The sequence below is a fragment of the Sebastes fasciatus genome, chromosome 11, assembly GCF_043250625.1.
Source record: "Sebastes fasciatus isolate fSebFas1 chromosome 11, fSebFas1.pri, whole genome shotgun sequence".
NCBI lineage: Eukaryota > Metazoa > Chordata > Actinopteri > Perciformes > Sebastidae > Sebastes > Sebastes fasciatus.
Genome location: NC_133805.1, coordinates 28683609 through 28707057, shown reverse-complemented (window position 1 = coordinate 28707057; position 23449 = coordinate 28683609). Strand labels below are relative to the sequence as shown.

The 23449-nt window shown below is 38.2% G+C and overlaps 1 protein-coding gene across 1 annotated transcript in view; it reads right to left on the bottom strand.

The window, feature by feature from the left end:
• Positions 1-738: 738 nt before the first annotated feature.
• Positions 739-23449, bottom strand: part of tesk2 (testis associated actin remodelling kinase 2) — a 38228-nt gene continuing 15517 nt past the window's right edge. Inside the window, exons 5-13 of the mRNA XM_074652093.1 lie at positions 23176-23224; positions 15999-16145; positions 13159-13241; positions 9928-10012; positions 9572-9655; positions 8513-8599; positions 6800-6938; positions 4621-5154; positions 739-3590 (exon numbers count right to left, since the gene is read on the bottom strand). Of these exons, the coding sequence (XP_074508194.1) occupies positions 3283-3590; positions 4621-5154; positions 6800-6938; positions 8513-8599; positions 9572-9655; positions 9928-10012; positions 13159-13241; positions 15999-16145; positions 23176-23224 (1516 nt within the window). The 3' untranslated portion in view covers positions 739-3282. The remainder of the gene's footprint in view (positions 3591-4620; positions 5155-6799; positions 6939-8512; positions 8600-9571; positions 9656-9927; positions 10013-13158; positions 13242-15998; positions 16146-23175; positions 23225-23449) is intronic.

The window sequence follows — 23449 nt, the reverse complement described above, 5'->3', positions numbered from 1 at the left end:
GCTGAAGTAGGCGAGATTGGAGCAAATATGATTTAAAAAAGTTATGACAGTAGTACATGAAACAGGTAATCTGAAAAAAATCATGTTCCTCTGTGTCCTCCCGTGCTCCTAACGGCATCTGCAAGATTTCACAGACCGGAGGAAAACAAGCAGTCAGAGTTGATCTGGAGTCTGCCGTCCAGCTGCTGTCTATGACAGTCGGCTGTCAATCACTTGCCTCAAATGTGTTCAGAAACATCTTGTAGTGTACTGTTTAGCTGTAAAATTAGAAAGTTTGTGAGGCGGCAGCAATTATGGAATCTGTTGAAGGAACGTCAAGTTCCGGTCACATGACCGGAGCACAGCCAATAGGAATTTAGATTTTCTAAAGCCTGAAAACAGAGCCATGAGGAGGAGCAGAAGTCTAGTTTTCTCTCAGAACACTTGAATTACAATATGCTGAAAGGTTATTATGGAATTTTGGCCCAATGATGCCAAAAATATACTGCCTACTGCCACTTTAATGTTGCAGCAAGTTTTGTCAAATGACCTCTGTTTGTTTTTATAAAGATCCCCAGGGATTTATCTTTCAGGAAAACGGACGCTTAGCTCTGAGACATGAGAGACAAACAAACGGGTTAGACTTGCATGAGTAAACCAGTCCAACATTTGTTATTGCCACTAACAATAACAACCAGAGAGACTCTACTGTGACTCTACATCAGGGTGTAAAAACATGAATCCTTTGACACTTGCAAATCAAATCTGAAAGCAAATTCTGTATTCATCAAGGCAGGTAACAAACATTATATACAACGGTAAGACATTACAAATGTTTTCTCATAAATATCAAATTAGATCCTTTATACTGTAAAACAGTGTCATAAAAGTTAACATCGGTTGCATAGAAGAGTAGTGATAAGTTCAGAGGAGATCGCCGTATATTTAACTGTACAAGTGCATTTTAGTTCCTATCGGACTGAGATCAGCAGAGAGCATCATAACCAAGTGCTGGAAATAAACAACAAATACATATATCTCATTTCATAGCAGTCATTTAGTTGAGAAATGAAGAGGAGATGCCTTTGACCCAAGGAAGTCTATTTCAGATATTCACTGGAGTGTGTTCAAATAAAATAAAAGTAGAAAATGTCATGAGATCATCAATTTAATATGACAAATTAAACCAAATGTTAAAAGCATCCACATAATGGAGTCTGTCTGAGTTGTGGGACATTTAGCTTCAGATTGGGAATGTGCTCCAATTAAAAGAAAATCATTTGTTAAGTACTAATAATTTGTGATAGAACAAACACTACTCAGCTCAGCTCAGCTCTTCTGTCTGGTTTGGATATTTTCCTCACAACAGAGCGGAAAACTCAACATCAGGCTGGATCAGGATGGATCAACATCTGAATGGAAAGAACTGAAAGAGGTTGTGCCCGTTTCCCTCAAACGAAAATATTATTCATCCAACCCGAGCTGTATTCTGTGAGTCATGTGCTCCTTTTAAGTTAAATTATTCCATTAACTGAAGTCTCTTTCGAGTTTATAGGTGAGTAAAGTTCACTGGTTTTCTTTTGTCTCTACAACGCTAGGATTGAGATGGAATTTAGTGGCGTTTGTGCGGGATTTTACTTAAATTATTGCTTCATAAATTAGAAAATTTGAACCACATGAAATGTTGACATGCATGGGAGAGTATAAATTGAAGGTAGCAGGCGGCATACACTCGTAGTCAAACCAGGAAAGCCTCTCCTCATCTCAGCACCAGCATCATGTTGAAACAATGAAACCCATGGCAACTTTCTGCTAGACTGAAAAATTTGTATCAGCATTAATCACGGTTTGTTTCATAACACTGTTTCAACACATATCTGCAGAATTTTGACACAGTGAATTATCTTTCTTTTTGTATAGTTGATGCATAATTTACATTAATGCTGGCTTTTGCTATAAGTTAAGTGCCATATGATTGATTTCCCATCTTCAGGTAACACAAACGCTGCAGTCGAATTGTCTTTTTTTGCTTAGGAAAGTTCCCAACTGAGTGAAATGACCCGGAAGTATCTAAGTGGTAGCCATGATTAGAGCTGCTCCTATGATTTCCACAATGCGGAAAATACGGACGGAATCACGGAATCTGATAATAAAAATAGAATCAGCTGTAAAAGGTGGAATTTGCCAAAATGTAGATGCAATTTATGAAAACAAAGGTTTTCCCTGACATTATAAGCAGTTTTTCACAGCCCCTAAGCTGCCTGAACAGAAAAAACTATGCTGCTATGTTTTGGTTTAATATACGGGCACGCTGCTTCTCTTCTCTGCTCTCGCCCTTTTCAGGATTTGATGTCCCAACAACACTGCTTGTGAATGCTCTGCTTTGACTGTTGAATGGTGTTTGTTTGACTGATTTTTAGTGCTTCTGACCAAACAAAAAGACCACTGTGTCATCAAGTGGCTCGATGAAACCCGAAATTAAAACCATGTCCTCTCTAAATTCACTATTTCTGCTGCTAGGCAGAGTTCCCTGTGAATTAGTTGGAGGAGACTTGATGTAAATTATCTTACAGCTGCATATTGTTTTTCAGGCACTCAGTTATTAAAAATCACCTGTTCATTTTCTCATCTGAATATCAGCATCTTGTTAATCAGAAAAATATGGGATTTGTTTGATTTAGTATAAACATTTGTTTAACAAAGAACACGGGGGGGGAAAGTATCAAAGCACTTTGATTTTTAAACACTCACATACACAACACAAGGGATCTTCAATACCCCTCTTCATACACAAGACGCCTATAAGAAACCTTTATAGGAAAGAAATCTACATCATCTCACAATATTAAATATAAACAACCTTTTCAAAAAAATAATCTCTATGCTGAGTGTCCATTGTGTTGATAAAAGCTTTTTTTTGTGCTAAATGGAGAATTGTGCCGTCACACCTGGGTGATAATAGCTTTGAAAGACAGTTCTTTATCTACATCGGGTGTGCTCGATTTATGAATCAACATGTGACTGAAAGAAAAAAAATTTAAAAAGATAAAAAAAACACTTGAAAGATAAAAATCAAGTGTTTTTTTCTTTTCTATTTAGTTTTTCCAAAATCTTGAAATGAAATGTGACCGGTCTGTCGTTCTACTACCTCCTTGTCATCCATCCAGGATTAAAAGTCCCCCTCTCTTGTCCAAATCCATCACCTCCTCCATGTGTGTTTGTGTGTGTGTGTGTGTGTGTGTGTGTGTGTGTGTGTGTGTGTGTGTGTGTGTGTGTGTGTGTGTGTGTGTGTGTGTGCGTGTGTTACATGGGGCAGGTGTCTGTCCTTCTCTCTCGCTCTCGTTCCTCCTCTTCCTCCAGGCTGCTGGAGCAGTCCATCGCCTCTCCACTCTTCTTCTCAGAGCTGGGGACCATCGGAGACCAGGTCTCCCCAAACACATCCTCCTCACTTCCCTCCTTCCTCCCCTCCACCTCTTCGTCCTCCTCCCCCCCTCTCTGCCTGCAGTAAGGTGGGATCTCAACCACGACGTATTTCTTCGCCCAGCCACTCTGCACTGTCTTCTGCCGGACGTCATTTCCCGTCTGGCCTGCGTCAGACCTGGAGTTAGTTGCTGAGAGGAAAAAAGAGAAAAGAGGGAAACAGGAAAGAGAGGAAGGGAACAATTAATATCTAATTTGGTGCCAAAATCTATACCTGCGGCTTAGTTTCTGCAACAGTTTCCCACTTGTACTAACTGCCAAAAGCCATTTCTATCTTATGGCTTTTTCTTAACTGATGGTATATTGTTGTAACTATTCAAATAGTTTTATCTAGTTTATTTCTTAAGTTGTGGATGTTAATTCTTTTTATCATGTAAAGCACTTTGTCACTTTGTTTTTGAAAGGTGCTATATAAATAAAGTGTGTTATATACATACAGCAATGAGGGTCATAGGAGTGCCATAAAAAATGATAAATCTGTAAAACAATAAGGAATAAAGGAATGAGGAATAAATAAAATAATTAATAATTAAAAAAAAGTGGAAATATAAAGAGAAATAAATAAAATAATGAATAAGTAAATTTGGACATATAAAGAGAAAACTAAATATACAATATTTATTTTCACATTTATATACTTCTGAAAATATTTATTTTGGCATATTAATTATTCAATTTATTCTGTATATTGGTCTATTCTTTTTTTTATATAATGCAATTTATTTATTTGTTTCCCTTTACTTATTCATTTCTCTATTGCCAAAAGCAAAAGGGATTAAATTAAAATGATTATATCTATTATTCTATATATGTAGTTATTTATTTATTATTTTATTTATTTTTCTTTGCATTTCCACATTTTTTAAATTTCCTTATTTAGTCTTTTATTTGTTTTACTTTTTATTTGTATTTATTCCTCTTTATATGTCCACATGTGTGTTCTTATTCTTTTACAGTTTTATTCTTTTTTATGGCACTCCTATGACTCCATAATGTACATCATCAAAATCAGATGCATTCCAATTTTAAAATGCCAAATAATGTTGGAGTGCTGTTACACGTTTTAGGCTCTTTGTCAAAAAAAGCTATTTTTTTTTATTTTTGGCACATTAAACTTTAATATCAAAAATGCTGAAAGGACGTCCTCATCAGACAACTGACCTGGCAGAGTTGTGGAGAGCTGGCTGGAGTTACAGGTAACAGAACCGTTGTTATTGGAGCTAACGACAGCAGCGAGGGGGAAGAACTCGAATCGGGGCAGCACGGGGGAAACTGGTACGGAATGACACTGTCGTCCTGGCAACTGCTGCCAGAAGTAAGACGTCTCCTGTTGGCTTCCTCCAGGTCCATGAGCAGACGGCTGGTTACTGAACACACTCCCCGGAGGTGAGCGAAGGTCAAACATCAGCGAGAAGACGGACTTGCTGGGCACATCGCAAAACTTGATCTTGCCCCCACACAGGTCCTCTCGGGCGGTGAACGGGTTGATCTTGCGAGCTTTAGAGGCTCGCTGGGCGATGGGGGGCTCATAGTAAGGGTCCTGGACATTGACTTTTCTTCCTGGTTTGCACGAGAAGATCTCTGATTGGCTGCGGCTGAGCCAGATGTTTCGTCGGGGGCGAGGCGATTTCTGAGGGATTTTATCATCCTGGAAACCGAGAGGGTTCAGTCGCTTGAAGCCCTGGAGCTTCTCACCTTGAACGAAGAGACAGGTCAGTTTTTGTGACACATGTTGCATAAAATTTACATAAAACTATAACATTTTATTGTAATATTAATGAGTTGTAAGTCTAGAGGAGTATCTTCTATATCATACTGTCATATTTTCTTAATTATGCTCTGATGGTAAAATAGATAATCTAATGTAACCACTAGGTGGCAATACAGGCTAAAACCTGCGTAGAGTAAAGAGACATGAGATCCCTTTCCTTCAAATGTTTCCAAAGGCACTGATCTTAACATTCTCATAGAAGTGCAGCAGGAAAAAATATTAGGATGAAAGGAAGAATTTGAGGATGACAGACACAGGGGGAAAAAAAGGCATGTCTTGAAAAAGGCATGAGTCTCAGTTTGCAGCGATTGATCACATTGTTAAAAAACAGATAGTTCATATAAGCACAAAAAGTTTGCAAAAATCAGTTATCCCAAAGTGAATACATATAAACAGATTGGCTAACCACAAAAACATTAACATTTATTTCATCCTCCTCTCAAATCTTATTTATTGTTGCTCTTCTGAGAGACCGTGTATCTCTTTAATGCCAGGAAATATCTGAAATAATTACTCGTGTGACTCATGAGGACCAAAAATACCAAAATATTTGGCTCAAAAGTAGTTATGCAACAGAACTATTTCCTACTACGAGGATGATCCTTGTTTTGAGGAAATGCTGATGTTATCAGGTAAACAGAGAGAGGGAGCTGGAGGGTGGACTTCATGACGTTCTCCATGACGTAGGTATGTCAACACAACACCAGATATGAGAAACCATGTTTATGTCAATACTATAAATCGCTCCTGCGTCCTGTGACGTCATATGTTCGTGCTCTCCTTCTTCACACACACTCTAGTTCTGAGGAAAAGGAGCCGTTTGGCTCGTCTAAACAAAAACATTACACTCTGTGATGGTCAGACATGCAGGCGGCGGGACGCTGGACCAAATTAGAAGTGAAACCTGGACCTGCATGGATCAAGTATCTCAAAATAGGCATCTAAAATCTCAGACCGAAGTCACGGTGAAGTTTATATTATCAGCAACCAAGGACTCTACGCTCCGCTACTTTGAAGTGTGATACGGATAAATGTTAGAACAGATTTAACTGAATAACTTAAGAACAGGGGATCCAGATGGAAATTGGGATATTACTCTCCTGACAAGCGGATTGTGTGACTACAGGGCTCAACACTAACTTTTTTAAAAGTGGGTGCCAGGCATCAGCTTTGGTTGCTGAAACTGATAACATGGTTGCCATTTTTAATCACCTTATATGTTGTGTAATTAATGTGCTTTGCAAGAGGAACTGGTGTTAGGAGAGGAGAGAAGTTTTTTGTGAGGCTCGACACTGACAGGATAACAAGTGAAATATTGACTAGCTGGCAGCCTGACTAGATACGAGTACAAGCAGAGCCTGGGGGTGAACAGCTAGGGAGGCCAGGAGAAGGATATAAAATAGGTTTCCGTTTCCGTTGCCCTGCTTGGATTACAGTTTCTATTTCTTTACAGGAATTTTGCAGGCATCTTCTTGTAAAGAAAATGAGGTGATATTTATTGACGGTAAAGCTAAAGCTGAAATGACAGATCACGGGATCACAGAGTGAGATTTTGTGCAGCGCCTGTACCTTTGGGTATGGTCTTCTTGTCGTTTTCCCCACTGAGTGGGACGCACTCGTGCTCCATCTCTTCAACTTTAAGGCGTGCGAGAATCTCCTCGAGGTGCTTGACGTTGTCTGGGAAGGATGGTCGGAGTTTAGGGTCCATCTGGGGGAGGAAAAAAGGGAGAAAGATGAGATTTATATTTTTATACAGTAACACGGTGCCGAAGCAGGGATCAATTGCACTCATCAGATTATTAACAGGGAGAAGCAAAACATACACAAACAAGATTCGTTGCTGGGGCCACGCCTGTGGAACAAGCTCCCAGGATCAATTAGGGCCTCAGACTCACTTGTTTTTAAATCTAATCTTAAAACTCACCTGTTCCTCTTAGCCTTCCCCCAGAGGTTTGATAATTAATATAATTTAAAGTAATTTTACTTACTTTTAATACTTTGTCTATAATTTTATTTATCCTATTTTGACGATTTTTTTGTGTGTAAATTGTTTTACCCTTTATGTGAAGCGCCTTGAGATTTAACTGTATTTTAAAGTGTGCAATAACAATTAAATGTATTATTTTTATTATTCTTATTATTCCATTTGCTCCAGAAGCATTAAACATTAACAAAATATTACTGTGTTAGTTATACAACATTATATTAATTTACATAAACAACCAGACCAGAGCTGATTCCTCTACAAGCATTTGCAGTGTATTTCACAAGCTGGTTTTCAATAAAAAATAAATGGATTTAATTGGTACTTTACTTCAAAAACACACAGTTTCTCAGCAGAAAGTGGTACAAAAGAAAAGCGTGTGGAAAAACAATTGAAGATGAGGCAAGGGGGAAGCAAAACAAAGGAGACGGCTGCTAGGAGAGAAAAAGAACAGATGGAAAAACAAGACGGGGGACAAAAATGTGGCTAAAGATGAAGACATACAGCTGTCAGGGAAGTTCAAAGGGGTTGAAAGAAGATGCTAGAGAGTAACTGTAAAACTGACTATTAAGAAAATTAAATTACACTTGGCGCTCTGGAGAAAAGACTTGAATGGAATTAAGGGAGAAAAGGATGATAAAAGCGAGACAGCAGACAAGGATGAGAAGGGATGGAGGGAGCCAATATAGGATCAATCAGCAGGGTGCTCCAAAATCTTTAATGCCCTCGTCTTCTGAGGTTTGTAATTATGTCAGAATATAAAAACACAATTCCAGTCCAGTGATTATGATGTTACATTAGCAAAAGTAAACTCTCATGAAAAAAAACTCTATTTGTTTTGGTTTGATTTACTTAATGTCCCTCCTCATCTCAATGGCAATACAACAAATCAATGTATGAATATAGAAAAGACGAGTCTACCAAGTAACTGATCCAGCTTTTAGAGAACAGAGAACCCCCCGGATAGTGAGCTGAATCAGCTTATTCAGATAATCAGATTGCCCCTCTATTTACTTAAGAAATTAAAAATAAAACAGTGGAAATCCCAAAAAACAACCTGCAGTAGACAAGACATTTGGGAAATGTCTTTCTCTCAACACAAAGAAAAGGTTGTTGGTATAGATGCACTTAAACATGACAAAACATGACCACCGTGCACTAACTTTAGCAGATACATGTTTACTGGTTTCTCTTCAGTTTGATCAGAAATCAACAGAGATTGTTACAACACTGCGATGTCTTGATTGACAGAGACTGGGACAGACTGGTTGGACAGGACATGAGAGTGGTGGACTCACATTGCAGCAGTTGAAGGCCAGCTGGAGGAAGTCAGGCGGACAGTCTCCAACCATGTGCTGGAACGTGTGATAGTCCAGGCCGAAGTTCTGCTCAGGAGGGAGAGAGGAGAGAGAGACAGAGAGATTTGGATATAAGAAAGTTAAACAGGAAATTCGTATTTACCATTCTAAAAGTGGGATAAAGACAGAGAGATAGACAGAGCTTCATCAGATGTTTGACATCAGGCAACTCTTCTGCCAAAAAACAGCTTCATGTCAAACTAATCCCTCTGACACGGTCCTGCTGACTGCCAAGTTTGCATTTTGTCTCTTTCAGTTCACTGACAGTTTAAATAACACTGTGTGATAAAAAAAAGATATCTCTGCAGGTAAAAAGGTAAATATTTTTAGAATTCAATTTAAGACTAAAAAGCTGTAAAAAGCTGCATTAAACTGTGTTTAAGACAATCTACATTTAGTTTATGTAAAAAATATATATTAAGATTTTTTAGTCCCTTCTTTGCATATTAAATAAAACAACTTGTATCTCATATTAGGGGAGCATGGAGATAAATCTAATCAGAAGGTTGACTTACAATTATATATTAGTTGATCCCAACCAAAACTAGATGTTTGAGGCTATTACCAATATCAACATTTGAATGTTCTTTTTAAAAATCTGCCTCTTATACAATAACCCATTATTGTTTTTTTATGATAAACATATGAATATGTTTGATAAGGATCAGGATAAGGATTGTGAAAAACAAAGTCCTCTATGGTGGATGATTTACACAAATACCAATATGTACTGTATGTCATAAGCTATAATATCTGCCAGACCATCAATGATTACAGTTCTGTTAAAGTTTTGCCAGGATGGGATAATAAGGATCAACCCTCCATCCATTGATTAAGTAAAAGACAGAGTTGAAGGTCTGCATGAGTCATGTGGATGTTACACAGTACAAACAGAGTGAATTATGGGACACCAACAGATCAACCTGTGTATAAAGCAAACAGATGGAGTGATACGAGATTATAGGGTTGAAAGTAGGTGAGAAGTAGATGAGCAGTCACCTCTGTGCGGGGAAGATAGTCAGGGTCAGCCTGGACCCTCGCAATCATCTCACACAGGACTATCCCATAGGAGAATACATCGGCCTGAAAACAGATAGACACACATAAAGGCATGCAAACAACAAAAATGCTCTTTAGTTTGTTTTTCTAGAAGTTCCAAGATAAATGGAAACTGTGCATCTTCATCCCAACTCATTAATTTTCTATGCATCATTGGTGATTTGCTTTCATCTATATCTTCTTTTATCTAATCAATACTCATCTAATGTAATCCTACTTGAGTTTATTTTCAACAATATCTCATCTTATACCACTACTTGCTACTTGAAGTCAGAGGTCAAAGTTGGTGACTTTACCTTCTCGTTGTAGCGTTCGTCTCTCAGCACCTCTGGAGCCATCCAGAAAGGAGAACCAACCACTGACAGTTTCTCTATTTCAGCACTACACACAACAAACACACAGATACACACGTTATGTACAACATGTTGATGTATTTGGTCCATTATAATGAGGATAATTCAATAAACTTCAGAGGCTCGGAGATGACTCCTGTGTTTCTGGTGTTTCTGGTGGTTTCTTCAGTCTGTCACTGTAATGTTAATATGAACAACCTGCTAGATAAAAGAAGATGATACAGAACATCAGTGCAAATATGTAAATATGAAAACTAGGCCCACTATGTCCTGGCTTTTTCACTCAAAATGACCCTCTTGCTCAGTGTGTGTACCTTCTAGTAACTAGATGGAACTAGAGTCTTGTTAACGTATTATTGCAGTTTTAAATTGTACCAGGACGATAATGACTGTCTTACCTTTCAATCAGTTTTTAAAAAAGAGATAGTCTGTAAAATGAATCTTGCTTTTTAATCCTTCAAGTTCAGAAGCTTTTGCTCTGTTTCTATTTAGATTGGGTAAAGTCGGACCAGAGTTATCATCTCAAAACTTTGTGGGCAAAGAAGACGTTTCACCCACTGGTTAACCGAACCTTCTCACTTAGTAAACTAGAATTTCCGCCTCGCTGTTGTATTGCCTGCGCCAACCAGTCAAGTTGCAGTTTACAACCATGTCTGTACAAATTGTCATCACTTTACCACTTTATCATGTTAGACATTTGTGTGAAATTGGCATAATGAGCATATGAATTCTGGAGTTAGGAGTTAGGAGTGACCTTGACCTTTGACCACTGAATTCTAATCAGTTCATCCTTGTGCCAGTAAAGAAATCCCTTCAAGGCGTTCCTGAGACATCGGGTTCATGAGAATGGTACGTACGTACAGATGGACGGACAACCCAAAAACCCAATGCCTCTTGCCACGGCTCTTGTCGGCGAGGAGGCATAAAAATGATAGGTGTGGCTACATTCTGTGCATTATTCACACATGTTTACATAGCCACACACGTTTGCATAGATATACAAGATTATAGAAATTATCGTTTGTCTAAGTCAACTTTGTTCCTGAAGATGTTTTAGGAAAGAGAAAACAGTCCCCCTCCTTCATTGTGCTACTGAAGCATTAAAAAACAAACCCTGCACTGATAATATCCTCCTGTTATCAAAACACAAAGGTTGAGAATGTGATCTGTACAGCCTGCTGTTAATGCCGGTGCCAGACACACGTGTTAATAAATAACCTAGCCCGGTAAGAGGAGAAGGAACACACTTAAGTGAGTTACAAATAGCTGCAACAAGAAAAACAGAAAGTAACAAAACACATCGTAGTGGACACTTCTTTCTCTTTGTATGGCTATTTAAAATAAGTTGCACCAGATGTGATACTTTATAGCTCGATAGGTTTTTAAAGTGTACATGAGAAGATTAACTCCTGGTGTAAAACGAGGGGCAATGCAACTATAACAAGGTCCTGATGGTAAATAATTAATAAAAATTAGGTTAGGGCAAAAAAGACCTATTGTAACAGACACATTAACTCAGTCCGTTATGTCACATATACTAAAACATTATAGTTATCAAGTAAGTATTTCTGTTTTGGAGCTACAAAAATGGCCAAATGGTTTTGCCGATGAAGCCTGGGGACATTTTTGACCACTAGGGGGCAAAACATCAAAACAAACTAAAAGGACGCAGCTACTGTACCACCACATCACTGGATTATTCAGTTGTTATTGCTAACATAAGAACACACAACTTTCTAGTCACACATCAAGCAGACATAGAACAACATTAGCACTCAGTTGGAGATGTGTTTCACCACCTAAAGAGTTCAATATTCACTCTTCTTCTAGCTCTGGTATTCTGAAACAAACATCTGGGGCTTTAACTGCTAAATGCTTTGTTTTTTCAGCCACTCACTAGCTGTCTGTTTATCATCTGGTGATTGGCAGGGATATGGATTTGTGCACAACCCAACAGCTGAGACTCAACCACGGAATAACTCTGCCATTAAAAACCAAAACAGTTCGCTCAAAGAGGCTACAAAGCTCTGTCAAGCTAGAGTCGGGTGACAGCTCCCTTCACACTACAAATTCATTGTATTCAATGAATAATGCATTAATTAAGTAAGACAGTCAGTCCTTTTGTAATTCCTAATAAAGATCTAGGACTAGGTATATTTATGTAGAGCAGTAAGGGAGTGGGTTTGTGACGTCATCAACAGCAAGTCGGCCATTTTTGGAGGGTCAAAGGTAAGAGTGCCATCCGCTGGCTGTTTACTGTAAGTGTAAAAAAAAAACTGTTGAACTACTAACAGAAAACACTGCACAGTGAATTCAAAAGCCAAATTGTAGAATATAGTATACAGTCAGACACAAAGGTAGGCTAACGTTATGGGTTTCATTTTGCAAGACACCAGTAGATTAATTATGCAAGATTAGCCGACGTTTCGTTAGTATTCAGTTAGCATAACATTAGCTAGCTTATCTATGTTCACATGATTGTGTAGTTGGCATTTGGCTCGTAGATCTGAAGGTCATATACCTATCCGTTTGTAAATTGGACATGGGCCTCCAAAGATTTACATATTTTGAATTGCTGATTAACTTAGTGACGGTAATGGGTGGCAAGCTGTGAAGGTCCTCCTAATTCGTAAGGATCGATATTTACTAACTTCAATTTTGTAATATATTGCCCCTTTACCTCTGTCAGCTTCTCTTTATATGGGCATTTGTCTTTTGCACGTACTTAATACATTTCTGTTGATGAAAGATTGACAGATGAGAGACAGACCGATGACAGATAATGACAGCTACCGTAGCTTTGTATGCTACCCCCAAAAATGGCCTCGCCCCCCCTCCTCCCCCAGCATGCACAGCGATTCCTTTTCCCTATTGATTTATTTCATGTCTCTTTTATTTTGTATGTTTATTTTATCTTTGTCATTTTTTGTTTCATTTGATTATTTATTACTTTTATTTTCAATTTTTTACATCTTTCTCTTTTTAATTTGCTTATTTTTGATACTATTCCAATCTCAAAATACAATCCTATATGTTTTATATCATCTGTGTATGAATAATATACATGAATATAATGGTATAATTCTTTCATATAAATGGAAAAGAGCATACAATATGCTGCATGTATAATCTTCTTTGGCTCAAAAAAATTATTTGAAACAGAGAATTCCTTACAGATTGGTGGGAATCTTTTCTGCCAGACCAAAGTCTCCCACCACCGCCGTGTAGCCGCTGTCATCACATTTGATCAGGCAGTTCTGTGAACACAGAAAACCATTATCATTATTTTCTCACGTTTAGTTGAGGAAGTTACTGACACTGTGGGATTAAAAAAACACATTTCGCGGCATAGAAATATCAGCCAAACCTCCACTTCCTGATTGAACTTAACCGTTCAGTATTATTTTCATTCTCATTCTCTGTACATCACAAAAAGGGAATTAACAGCACATTTAAAGATGCATCGCTATGAAGTTTGGATTCTTCCTCTTCACCCTAAACGTAACTATATGTAAATCTACGGTTACCGTATGTTGAAACAGCACATGCACTTCATTCACTAGCCCAACCCTGTGTAACATGAGAGTTAATAAACTGACACTTGGTAGCCACGGATACTGAGTTGAGTAGCGTACTGTACCATGCTGCTTCAGTGTACAGTACATATTCTTTAAACTGTCACGTTGCCCTTTATATCTTTGCGTCATAGTCTTATTCCTGGGCCTTTCTTAAACAGAATTTATAACTTATATCTACATTTAGCTTTATAAAAACACAGTATAATCTCTAAACCATAGGATAAAGTTGCAGTTGGAAGGAGAGAGAGCTTTGAACAAGTACATAATAATATAATAATAATAATTAGAGTATAAAAAAGAAAGAAAGTTGCTTTGTCCATTGAGCTTCATGACTGAGGTATGAACCATAAAATAATGGACGTTGAATTAATTTGAGGAACTACAATCTGAGAGACTGTGACCACACCATCTAACCCTCAGAGTCAACTGCAAAACTTCTATAACAGGTTTCACTTAATGCAGTGGTAGGAAGTATATTTTTGGCATCATTAGGCAAAAATTCCATAATAACCTTTCAGCATATTGTAATTCAAGTGTTCTGAGAGTAAACTAGACTTCTGCACCTCCTCGTGGCTCTGTTTTCAGGCTTTAGAAAATCTAGCCTGTGACGGGAGACTTTGGCCAATCACAGGTCATTTCAACACGTACTAAGAGAAGCGACCACATCACACCAATCCTTTCTGCCCTTCACTGGTTACCTGTGAGTTTTAGAATTGATTTTTAAGATTTTATTGTTTGTTTTTAAAGCCTTGAAAGGTCTGGCTCCTGCCTATATCTGTGATTTGCTGACTCCCTGTGAGCCTGATCGATGCTTGAGATCCTCTGGCAGGGCCCTACTAATGGTTCCAAAATCCAAACTTGTCAACAAAGGTGACCGGGCTTTTGCTGTCCGGGCCCCTCAGCTGTGGAACTCCCTGGCTGAGGATCTCAAATTTCAGTATCTTCCTTTAAATCTCTTCTTAAGACTCACATTTATATTATGGCTTTTTCTTAAGTGATGGCGCATTGTTGTAACTATTTATAGGATTTTATCTAGTTTAGATCTTAAGTTCTGGATGTTAATTACTTTTATTGTAAAGCACTTCGTAACTTTGTTTTGAAAGGTGCTATATAGATAAAGTTATTATTAGTAGTACTACTGCAGAGAGAGAGAGCGTTCCTATTAGCTGTTCTATAAATACAGATGTGCGTGCACATCCCTTTGGTTAAAGCCTGGTTCAATGGCGGAACATGCTGCAGGAAAAGTTACTATTCCAGCATTGGCAACAACTGCCTACACTGCAAACCTTTTCAAGACAAAGCATTTCAGAGATGGATAGAAAATGTTGCTAATAGTTACCTGACAGCCTTCTGCTGACCGCTGTGACGCAATGCCTATGGTTAGCAGAAGGCTGAACTATTGTCAACATTTTCTCTCCATCACTGAAACACTTTGCCGATATTTTAGCTCACTAGAGCCTCGAATCACAGTATGCCATCTCGAAGGGCTTTACAGATTCACAAGTCTGCAACGAAAACAAGAGGACACTCCTCATAGAAATACTGCTATATAACGGCATCAGGATTACAATGACAATCAGGATGATGTTTGAAAAATGAATGACTACTCGTACTGATTACTGCATGAAGCGCGTGCATTTGCCTGTGCTCGTCTGGTGGGAGGGGCTTAAGACAAAGCGAGGACAGCTGCAGGATGAGGGCTGTATTTCCAATTTCAGGCGGTTTTTTGGGCCATTTCCAGAAAACTGTCTACCCTGAGGTACCACTTGAATTACAATATGCTGAAAGGTTTAGAGCTTTAAACTTCTCTATGCACTTATTTATTATTGTACAGATGAATAACTGTAAGCTTAGACAGGCAATGGATATGATATGAGTTTACAGCAGAGTGCATACTGTCCCTGATCCCTGCCAGGTCCATACCAACATACATGGCTCTGGGTCAAGCTGGAAGACTAGAAGCTGCCTGGTGCAGATTATCACATCTGACTGTGACACTGTGTTCTTTACAGAGAGGTTAACAGGTCTAAGAGTAAAAGCGCTGATAATTGTTGACAAGACACCGAACATCTTTAACATTTGACATCTGACATCTCAACATAAGTCTTATGTACAGAGGTTGCTGCAATATCCTAGGACCAAACACTAATATTAGCCAAAGTCAAAGGAAGAGTCATAAAAACACGTTCTGAACTAATAAAGTTCCTCCTGTCCCTTGCTGTATTCTTCTCTAGGGTGTGAGTGAAACAGGCCTATATGTGGGTCTCTAAACCAAAAATACTTTATGTTAAAGTAATCTGAATGAATAACAAATCTACTGCAATGGAGATTGAATAATATACATATCTACAGGTAATACTGGGGCCACATGATGGCCTGCAGTTCTATTTTCAGCTGTGTTCTCCTCTTAATGACCAATTAGCCCGTCTAGCTAACCTTGGAGGTGAGGTCCCGGTGGAATATGCCTTTGGAGTGCAAATAGGCCAGGCCGCTGGCGATCTCATAGGCAAGTTTCACCCTGGTGGGCCAGCTCAGGTGTTTGTTGCTGTCTATAAGCTGCTCCAGGTTTCCACCATTAATGTACTGCAGAAAGAGAGACAAGAATAAATAAGTAACAAAAACATTAACACACAAGGAAAGGAACACAAACTATTATATTTTACTGGAATGTATATTATACAAGTTTAGTTTTTAATCTCTAATAATAAAAAAAAAAATGGTGATGGGCCAAGAAATGCATCTAAGAAATTGATTAAAATTTCATTTCTGATAGCAAGTTATTAAGTTAACAGACGTTATGTGTTTCATTCTGTGGGGTTTGTTTGGTTCTGTTGTTTGGTCTTTTGTTCTTTCTTTTCTCCATAATGTATCCATCTTCTACTTGTTGTAAAAATGAAAAAAAAAAAATAATAAATATATTGTCCAAAAAAAACAAAAACACAAAAAAATGGCCAAATTATGGGCTTCAGAATATAAGGATTGAAGAAATTTAACATTAAGAAATTTAATATTATTTGCCAAACAATAATTGATTACTAACATTAAATGTTCTTCATGTGCTCTGAGTAGGACAATATTCTCGTTTGACTCCATATAGCCATTGTATTAGTGAGCTGGGGAGATGTCAAACCACCTTTAACAGGAATTAAATGTGAGATGTAGGATAGTAAATGTAGTGTGAATACTCCAATCATAGCAATGTAACACTCTCTGCTGCCAGTGACAGAAACAACAGACTGGTTAGCTGGCTTAAAAAATGGTCAACTGGTGACTCACTTAAACTACATCAAGGTAACAGACTAATTACATTACACAAACCAACTGCTAATCCAGCTGGCTCATAGAGTGGATGACTGGTGGGTTGTTTGGGTTACAGACGGCCCGCCTGCTGGCCTGGAGGCAAGCTAGTGTATCGAGCAATTGGCTGAATAAAATCTGGCAGCTTGTTCAACTGGCTGACAGAGCTGCTAGTTCCCTACATGCATGCATGCATGTGGACCGTCTGATCAGGCTGAAGAGTGGGCAGCTAGGAGGACAAATCAGCTCAGTGGGTTTAAAAGTATCCAGGGTCCTTCACTGTGTCTGTCAGCTTCAATCCAGAATAACTCATCTGACCTTGCTGCTTGCATGCAAACACACAGACACACTAATCCCATGTCACATATATCACGAACAACAGTGGTTAACTAGATAGAGCTGAGATGGGATAAAGAGGTGGTCTGGTTTAGCTGTGGTTATCGGTATGACTGACAGCCCCAGAATTAGGTCATAAGGGGGGCTGATGTTGAGGGGAGGAGATCCCTACCTCTTCACGCAATTAAATAAACTGGTCTTCTTTTTTATGTTTTAGCCTTCAGAATGCCTATTTGAAAACTAAACTGGTACAAAAATGTATTTATTCCATCCATTCCATGATTTTATTGGGTCTTATATATTGCATATATTCATGATTATTTATTACCTGGTTTGATTATACCTGGTTTTATTATTTAAAATTATTTTTATTTTAAAGAACTACTGTCTCACACTCAACATGGGAAATTAAGCATGTTTATGCATGAGTGTATGTATGTAATATGTATGTATGATCTATGCCCTATGCGTGTATGTGCACTGTGACGTTGTTGGCAAGTTTGTTTTGTGTAATGCAGCGACGTGGAGCCCAAGACAAATGTCCCTGTTGGACAATAAATATCTTTTCTTCTGGTCAGTTAATTTGAATTTTCTGATAATAGCATATTTTTTTACAGTGATTGTAAAACTATGTATGAATTGTTCTTGGTAAATTGGTAAATAACATGACCAAAACTATTATAATATCAGACAGTGTTCTTTCAACTCAATGAGCTGCATTCCTACAACAAATGACATTATTTCCCCTAAGCTGTGTGTGACTTTTCCAGCTGAATGCAGGGTCACATCCCGAGTCATACGATCTATCTAGAACACTTACATCTTAAGTGCTGTGATGGTTCAGCTTCAAAAGGAAAATGGTGACATCAAAAGATACTAACTGGATTGAGTTTCAATCACTGGCATCTTAAAGAAGGTATCCTTATACATTTGGTATTTAATTTGAAGTATAAAAATAGAAAATTATAACTGGCTTGATGCCAAATAGATTCACTTTGGATTAGAACTCAGGATCACCAATATGGAAAACCTGCTTTGCACTCCAAGTTAAACTCGATACAGATCAGCTCAGAAAGTCGATGTAGGTGTGTCACATAATGTCAGTAAATATTTTTGCTAGAATGAAGATAAGAATTGTGCTGTCTCACATGATCTACATCCGGACCATCTGGACCAGTTCTTCAGCCTAGGACTTTATGTTTAAATAAATTCTTTGTCCTTGGATCCCATATAGTGAAACATTCAATAAAAATATTCCACCACACACGAATAATCTTCATGTCACTTGCATGCCTTTTTTATTTAATTTTAGATCCTAATCAATAGTTCAGATAAAATGTTCTATTAGAGCTCAAAAGGTACTGGCAAAGGGATTTATTGCTATCATTTTGAAATGCCAAAAAGGTCTGACGACTCATGTAAAAGGGCTCGACAGTAAGGGTTGGCAGGTTGCCATTGGCAACCAATTCTTCGCCTTTGGTTGCCACCCTTTTCAACATATAAAAGTAGGGATGGCAAACAGCAAAATGTGCACCCCAAAATAAATACTCTTAAAATATTTGTTACATTAGTGATAGTTAAATATTGCTGTTACAGTCAGAACCGGTCTAAACAACGCTGCATGTGAGAATGCTGCACATGCCTTGGTGCATTTACTCACATGCGCACAGGCATCTGTTTTAGAGACAATGGCAAAGCAAATTAAGTTGTTTGACTGTGGGGCGAAAAAGTTGGACTAACCCATCTACATCACAAATGAATAAGCAAATTGATTCAACTGACAAAGAACCGGATGAACCTGAACGAAAAACAAAAAGGAAATTTGAGAATTCACGGGAGACGAAGTATCCCGGCATCTTTGAGCTGGACAGAAAAATTATACTGCAAAGCATGTATAACATACACGACATGTATACATTTTCATAACTAAGCAGACATATAACTGCATAGTCTCTTAATTACTCAAAACATAAGGTGATTAAAAATGGCAACCATATTTTCAGTTTGGGCAACCAAAAGCACTTTCAAAAGTTGAGCCCTGCGTAATAAAAGAAAAAAGCAAGGCTTTAACGGACCCCAAACATTGAGCTTCCTGCAGTCTTATACCATCAAATGTCCTCACACACACACACACACACACACACACACACACACACACACCAATTCAAGATGTCAGAGGATTACAGTATTTGTCCAGCAAATTCCTCAGTAGCCACAGAGTTCAACATCTGTTGTCTGCCTGATTGGGAGGGATATAACAGGGGAAAACTCCACTGGAGACAATTAAAACTCAGACTAATCCAACTTCATTCCTTTATCATCTCATTTAAGATTAAGATTTTATTCTCACGCTGACAGAATATGCAGCGAGAGCAAAGTGTGCCTGGTCCAAAATACAAATCACATGGTTTAGCAAAAGAGTGCACCTGCTGTGTCAACTAAAAGTAACTGAATGGAAGTAAAAAAGCCTCTTATTCGGGCATGGTATTTTCCGCTGGAATTTGCTTTATCCTATTCGTCTAGTTACTGATATACCACAGTAATAATGACTTGACATAGCACATGTTTGAGCCATATATGTGCCTCACCATGATCGTGTAGAATGCTAATGAAATGAGAAACATACCGTTGTGGAAATTGTTCTGCTACACTGTCTGTCTCAGGTTAAAACCCCGGAAAGACTCAAACAAAAGGATCCTTGTTTGCTTCGGCTTCAAACAGCCGCATAATCCTGCCATGGGTCATGAATTACCATTAGCCCAGATTATGATTGCAGAAGCATTTCCTATAAGGTGTATTATATTGAGATTCAGCAGAGACAAAACAAGGCTTGATGCTCTAGATCAGTGGGTCCCGAAGTGGGTGACACCACCTTGAAGACGGGCAAATGATGCTTTAAAATGAATCATAATATTGTTCATTCATTGTGTGTTTTTATTAATGTTTCACCACATAAAAAAGCAGCAAAATTTACATTAACTGTGTTTTATATTATGTTTTTAATAGTGCTGTCAAAGTTAACACGATGACATTAACGCAAATTTGTTTTAACGCTACTAATTTCTTTAACGCAACTTACGATTTCGGAGGTTGTAGCGGGCTCAGATTTAAAGCTAGAGTGAATATGGTAATGATATCAAATTAGAAAAAACCTAAGGAATCCATTTGTACCAATTATGTCATACTAGCTTATTGCGACGGAGGCTACATAACGCTCCAAACCTGCGCTAAATTTTGTCAAGGAAAAACAGGCATGGCCATTTTCAGCCATTTTAGCTGTGATATTGCATTTATTTGGCTGCTATTAATGTGTTCACAACAGTGAAAAGTACTTCATCAAGCACTTCTCTTTTGCTTGTTTTTTTGTTTATTTTGCAGTTGTCTGTGTTGCATGCGTCAGAAACAGTGAGTTTCTCGAGGTAGCTCAGGGCCATGCAGTAACTTAATTCTCCATTTCCTCAGAGCACAGCCTCATAGTGGGGGTCAGGTAACAAAACAGCAAGAGCCCGCTACCAAGGTCTGAGAATGCAGTTTGGTCCTGACACGACACAACAGGATCTGTTTACCCCGCAGCAGGAAAACAAGACCTACCGCAGTGAGCGTGTATGTATATTCATATGTGTGCCTTGCAATGCATGGATTCACTTTGCAACTACAGTATAGGAAGTGTGTGTGTGTATCTGGCATCCTAAAATGTGTTCTCTTATGCAACTGCAGAAAGTTGGTGTTCGTCTTTGTTTGTCAAGGCCACAATGAGCGCATTCACGGAGCAACGCAACAGTATAATCACGTACATGTGTGTGTGCGCCTGGAAGCATCTTTAACAGTGCATGCTTTCTTCAGAGAGGGATGAATTGTGTGTTTTGTACTATCTGTCCACATTTACATGTATTTGCAACACAAACATGTTTACAGAGATGCATCTTAAGCCCCTGGTTCAATCGGTGAAGTGTATGTGTGTGAATGTATGTCCATGTGCATGTGTGCATCTGTCATGAATGTGTGTTTGTGTGCAGTTTTATATGTGAATACAATGACCAAAGGACATAAAACGGTCATCCCACGTCGGATGTTACCATTCTTGAATAAGCTAGAAGTTGTGCATCAACAACAAGGGGACATGGCAAGAAGTTAGAGCTGCAACTAACGATTATTTAAATTATCTGCTGATTATTTTCTCGATTAATCTTTTCGTACATAATGAGGCAGAAAATAATTAATGAAAATACAATTCACAATTTTCAAGAGCTCAAAGTGAGGTCTTCATATTGCTTTTTTTTCCCGAAACTCAAAGAAACATTGTTTACTTTTTATAAAGAAGGAAAATCAGCAATTTCTCACATTCAAGAAGCTGTGATCAGCAAACGTTTCACTTTTTTTTTAACCATTTAATCAATGATCAAAATAATTGCTGGTTAATTTTGGTGATCAACTTTAATCAAATGTATCAACTAATTATTTCAGCTCTACCAGAAATTCTCCTTTATTTTAGTAAAAATCCATCATTTAGAATTGTTTCCGATGTCCTGAAAATGACCTGCCAATAAATGAAGAATATTTGCAGACAGTTTTTCAGACTAGTGGTTTTCAATTTTACCTGTGGTCTTGAGAAGTTGTATTAATCATATATTTATTATTGCAAAAATCCTGGCAGAAGCTCAATGCTGCATCCTCACAAAGCCTGTCACAAATATCAAGTTTTACATTCTGAAAGTACATCTGCATCACATCGGCTCAGCAAAAAACTAAAGAAAACCAAAACTAACTTTGTAAGTGTAGAAGGAGCAACAACAGGAATACCATATTAATTAGATTAAGGTTATATTAGCACTTTGTACCTCTCACTTCTCTTCCAGATAAGGAGAATTAGGCCTGACCTTCTGCACAACCAGCTTTTTCATTAAGGAGATAAATATATCAACTGCTTATCAAGCATTTTCCATGACTAATTAATGATTACCACAAACACACAGTTATCTGTCCCTCTCTCTCTCTCACTCACTCACTCACTCACACACACACACACACACATACAACACAGGTTAAATATAGGCTTTGTGCAGCCTGAAAATATTGCTCACTGTAACTTTAATGGTGTATGTCCTCACATCACGCATCTCTGGAGAATTTTATTAGCTGCCAGTATCAAATTATCCTTCCCTCTTTCTCTCACACACACGCACACACAAACAAACACACAGCATAAGTGTTATAGTTACTTAAGAACATTCTGTTCATTTGCTTTTCCACAATTACAGACTAGCGTGCTTCTGTGTTGTGTTCATTAATGACGTGATGTTCACCTGAAAATAGCAGGAACATTTACAAACATATGGGTGTATCAGTTCACAAGAAGCACTACAACATAGGCACACCAGTACACTACCTTTCATTAAAAGAGACCATAGACTGTATATTAGAATTGGACGTAGTCACCTTGACGTCACCCATTGGTTTGTGGACTATGTTTTTTTCGGCATTTAGGCAATCGGCATCTTGGTTTTAGGCAACCAGAAGTAAAACGAGAGGGTGGAGCTAAGTACAACCGAACGATGAATAAGTAATTTATAGGCGACCAAAAAGGTTATGAAACACACTGTGAAAGGGTTAAAGACAAAAACACGGACAACTCCCAGACCGGACAACGCCGTGGTAGCGACCTGTTAATCACAAGGTAGCCACGCCCTAAAGCATCCCCTGCTTTATGGTCCATTTGACTCTAAATGTGACCATCATTTGCTAAATGAACATCATGCTGTATTGAAGAAGACTTGAAACTAGCGATTGAGACCATAAACTCATGTTTACAATGTTTACTGAGGTAATAAATCAAGTGAGAAGTAGGCTCATTTTCTCATAGACTTCTATACAATCAGACTTCTTTTTGCAAACAGGAGGTTGCCGCCTGGTTGAGACGCTTTGATCTCACATGTTGTACATTTGTATACAAGCTTTAATATGAAAAGGCGTGTTTTCCTACCTCTGTCAGAGCGTGGAGCTGGCCCTCGTGGATACACACTCCCTTGAACCTGCAAAACCACAAAAGACATGCAAGATGAAGTTCTCATAATATCATGATTTCATCTTTGAGATAACACAAGGACATTTGTTAGAATTTGATAGGAATTATCAGAGTATTGAAGCTGACACACAGACATGTCTTACTTTTCGTCACAATACATACATTCCTACTTTTTAGTTTCTCTTTGTTGAAGCCCCTGCTCTACAGTCTACAGGGTCACATAAATGATAAT